The 2,117-nt window shown below is 40.8% G+C and overlaps 1 protein-coding gene across 2 annotated transcripts in view; it reads left to right on the forward strand.

The window, feature by feature from the left end:
- The window catches only part of mrpl32 (mitochondrial ribosomal protein L32), a 10,627-nt gene extending 8,723 nt beyond the window's left edge, over positions 1 to 1,904 (forward strand). Inside the window, exons 1-3 of one of the 2 annotated variants that reach the window (XM_024268068.2) lie at positions 469 to 658; positions 817 to 1,019; positions 1,311 to 1,904. In XM_024268068.2, the coding sequence (XP_024123836.1) occupies positions 565 to 658; positions 817 to 1,019; positions 1,311 to 1,562 (549 nt within the window). In that variant the 5' untranslated portion in view covers positions 469 to 564 and the 3' untranslated portion in view covers positions 1,563 to 1,904. Of the gene's footprint in view, positions 1 to 468; positions 659 to 816; positions 1,020 to 1,310 lie in introns of those variants that run through there. The other variant, XM_024268070.2, reaches the window with a different exon arrangement.
- The last annotated feature ends 213 nt before the right edge of the window (positions 1,905 to 2,117 follow it).

The following is a 2,117-nucleotide window of genomic DNA, read 5'->3' on the forward strand; positions in this document are numbered from 1 at the left end:
TATTTAATTAAGAACAGTTTGGGCTTCCATATTTTAAGACCAAGATCATAAAGCTTCAGTACCTTCACCGAATCCTGACGGTAAACATGATTCTTCCTAGGGTCAGTTACAATTTTTTTACATAATGAATTTTGTCAAACTTGGACATTTTAAAGAAATTGATCATTTCAAAACAAAAGAACTAGCTGAGGATGAGCCAATGTTTGATTGACAAAATGGGAGAAAAGAAGATACATTTTTACATATATTTTGTTTGTTTTTGATTAATGTATTTTCTATTTCGTGTATTAATGTGTGTATTCTTTTAATGCGGACCCCAGGAAGAATAGTCTTACCTTTGGTTAAGACTAATGCGGATCCTTAAATAAATTCAAATTCAAATTAAATCCAAATTCAAATTCAAATTCAAATTTAATTCAAATGCAGATGCAGTTTTATTTCTGGCCACTAGGTGGCAGAAACCCTGACAAGGGCGAAGGCTGTGGTCGCAGCTTTATGACGTAAGCTCACAGGGTGACCGTGAGCTATTTATGTAGAAAGAAAAAGAAACGTGGTGGGAAAAATATGAATCTATCCTCGTTAATACAGAGCCTTCGGTGCTCTTTGCTACGGATCGAAAGTAGATTATTGCAGGCGAGTGGACTCGAGTCGTACCCGGGTAAGTTACGGAGTCATGTTAGCAACTGAAAACGAGTTATCGAAATGACTTAATATTATTGTTGTTGTTTTTATTAGGGTCTCGCTTTTTTAAAAGCATTTTCCCCAAATTCCTCGGTGAGGTATCTAATAGCTGACTTTCTGTTCGGTTTTGTTCAGCCCCAGCGCTGGCAGTGAACGGCCTGAGCCTCCCTCCTCCTCAGCTCCACCCGAAGATCCAGCTGGAAGAGGAGCAGGAGAACCAGGAGCATCCCTCTGGCCTCCTGGACAGCATCATGTGGATGGCGGCCCCGAAGAAGAGGCGCACCATAGAGATCAACCGCACCAGGAGGAGAGCTGAAAGCAAACTCATAAAAGTGAAGGTATACAGACTCAGAAGTTTTTATGATATCTCCAGGACTCAATATATTTTAGTGGATGCTGTCTGCCTAAAGCGGTTAAACTAGAGTCTGTCAGTGTTATTTTCATACAGAAGGTTGGGGGTTCAGGAGAGAGGCCGGCCTGCATCCCTCCATCTATTAATAGGGTTGTTTCTTCATCTCCATCATTCTCACCAGTTTAATAGTTCGATTGGTTCTCAGAGTTTGATGTGCAAAAATCAGCATCCTGTCTGGGTTTGATGGTGTTGGGAACCACTGTCTTGTGTCTGTCAGAACAACATCGAGCCGTGTCTGGAGTGCGGCCACCTGAAGCAGAAGCACGTCCTGTGTGGGTTCTGCTACGCCAAAGTGAGCAGAGAGACCGGTCTGATTCGTCAGCAGATAAACGCCATGGAAGGCGGCCCGCTGAGGACCCCGACCGTGGAGACTGTGGTCCTGTATGAGGGGGAAACGCCAAGCACCCAGGATAAAGACAAGAGGATAGTGGAGAGACCCAGGAAGAGACCCGCCTGGTTCAGTTACTGACACTCGTGTCAGCTGAGGATTGAAAAAACGACAAATTTCATTTTTTCATTAAGTCAGGATGAGATGTGGATGAGGTTGTTTTCTTTCCATAATTTCAATTCAGTGAAGTTTATATGTATTTTTAAGAATTCAACAGCATTTATAGATATTGTGCATTATTATCAATCATACATGTTACTGTGCAAACATGAGAATAGATTTAATATATATTCTGTTCAACTTGTTTGCAATTCTGGATTTTCAAGTTTGTGAGCTGACTGGGAGTCTTTAAAGTAACAATAACATCTTCCTGCTGAATCATCTTTGAACTGATCCAATAAAGATACCTACGTTTTCCTTGAAGCTGTTTTTCCTTGGTCACTATACAACCCAAAGTCTTAGAATGACTTTTTAAAGCCTTATTCTAACGTGGAATGATCTGGATTTCTGCTGTTTGTCAGATGTGTTCTAACAGTAAGAAACAACCAATTCTGATTCAGTACAATTTACAGTTCAGTCAAACATTATTTTAGTAGTTTACATCTGAAGGCATCATCCACAATTGGACGTCAACTT

This window comes from Oryzias melastigma, linkage group LG16 (genome assembly GCF_002922805.2).
Source record: "Oryzias melastigma strain HK-1 linkage group LG16, ASM292280v2, whole genome shotgun sequence".
NCBI classification, from domain to species: domain Eukaryota; kingdom Metazoa; phylum Chordata; class Actinopteri; order Beloniformes; family Adrianichthyidae; genus Oryzias; species Oryzias melastigma.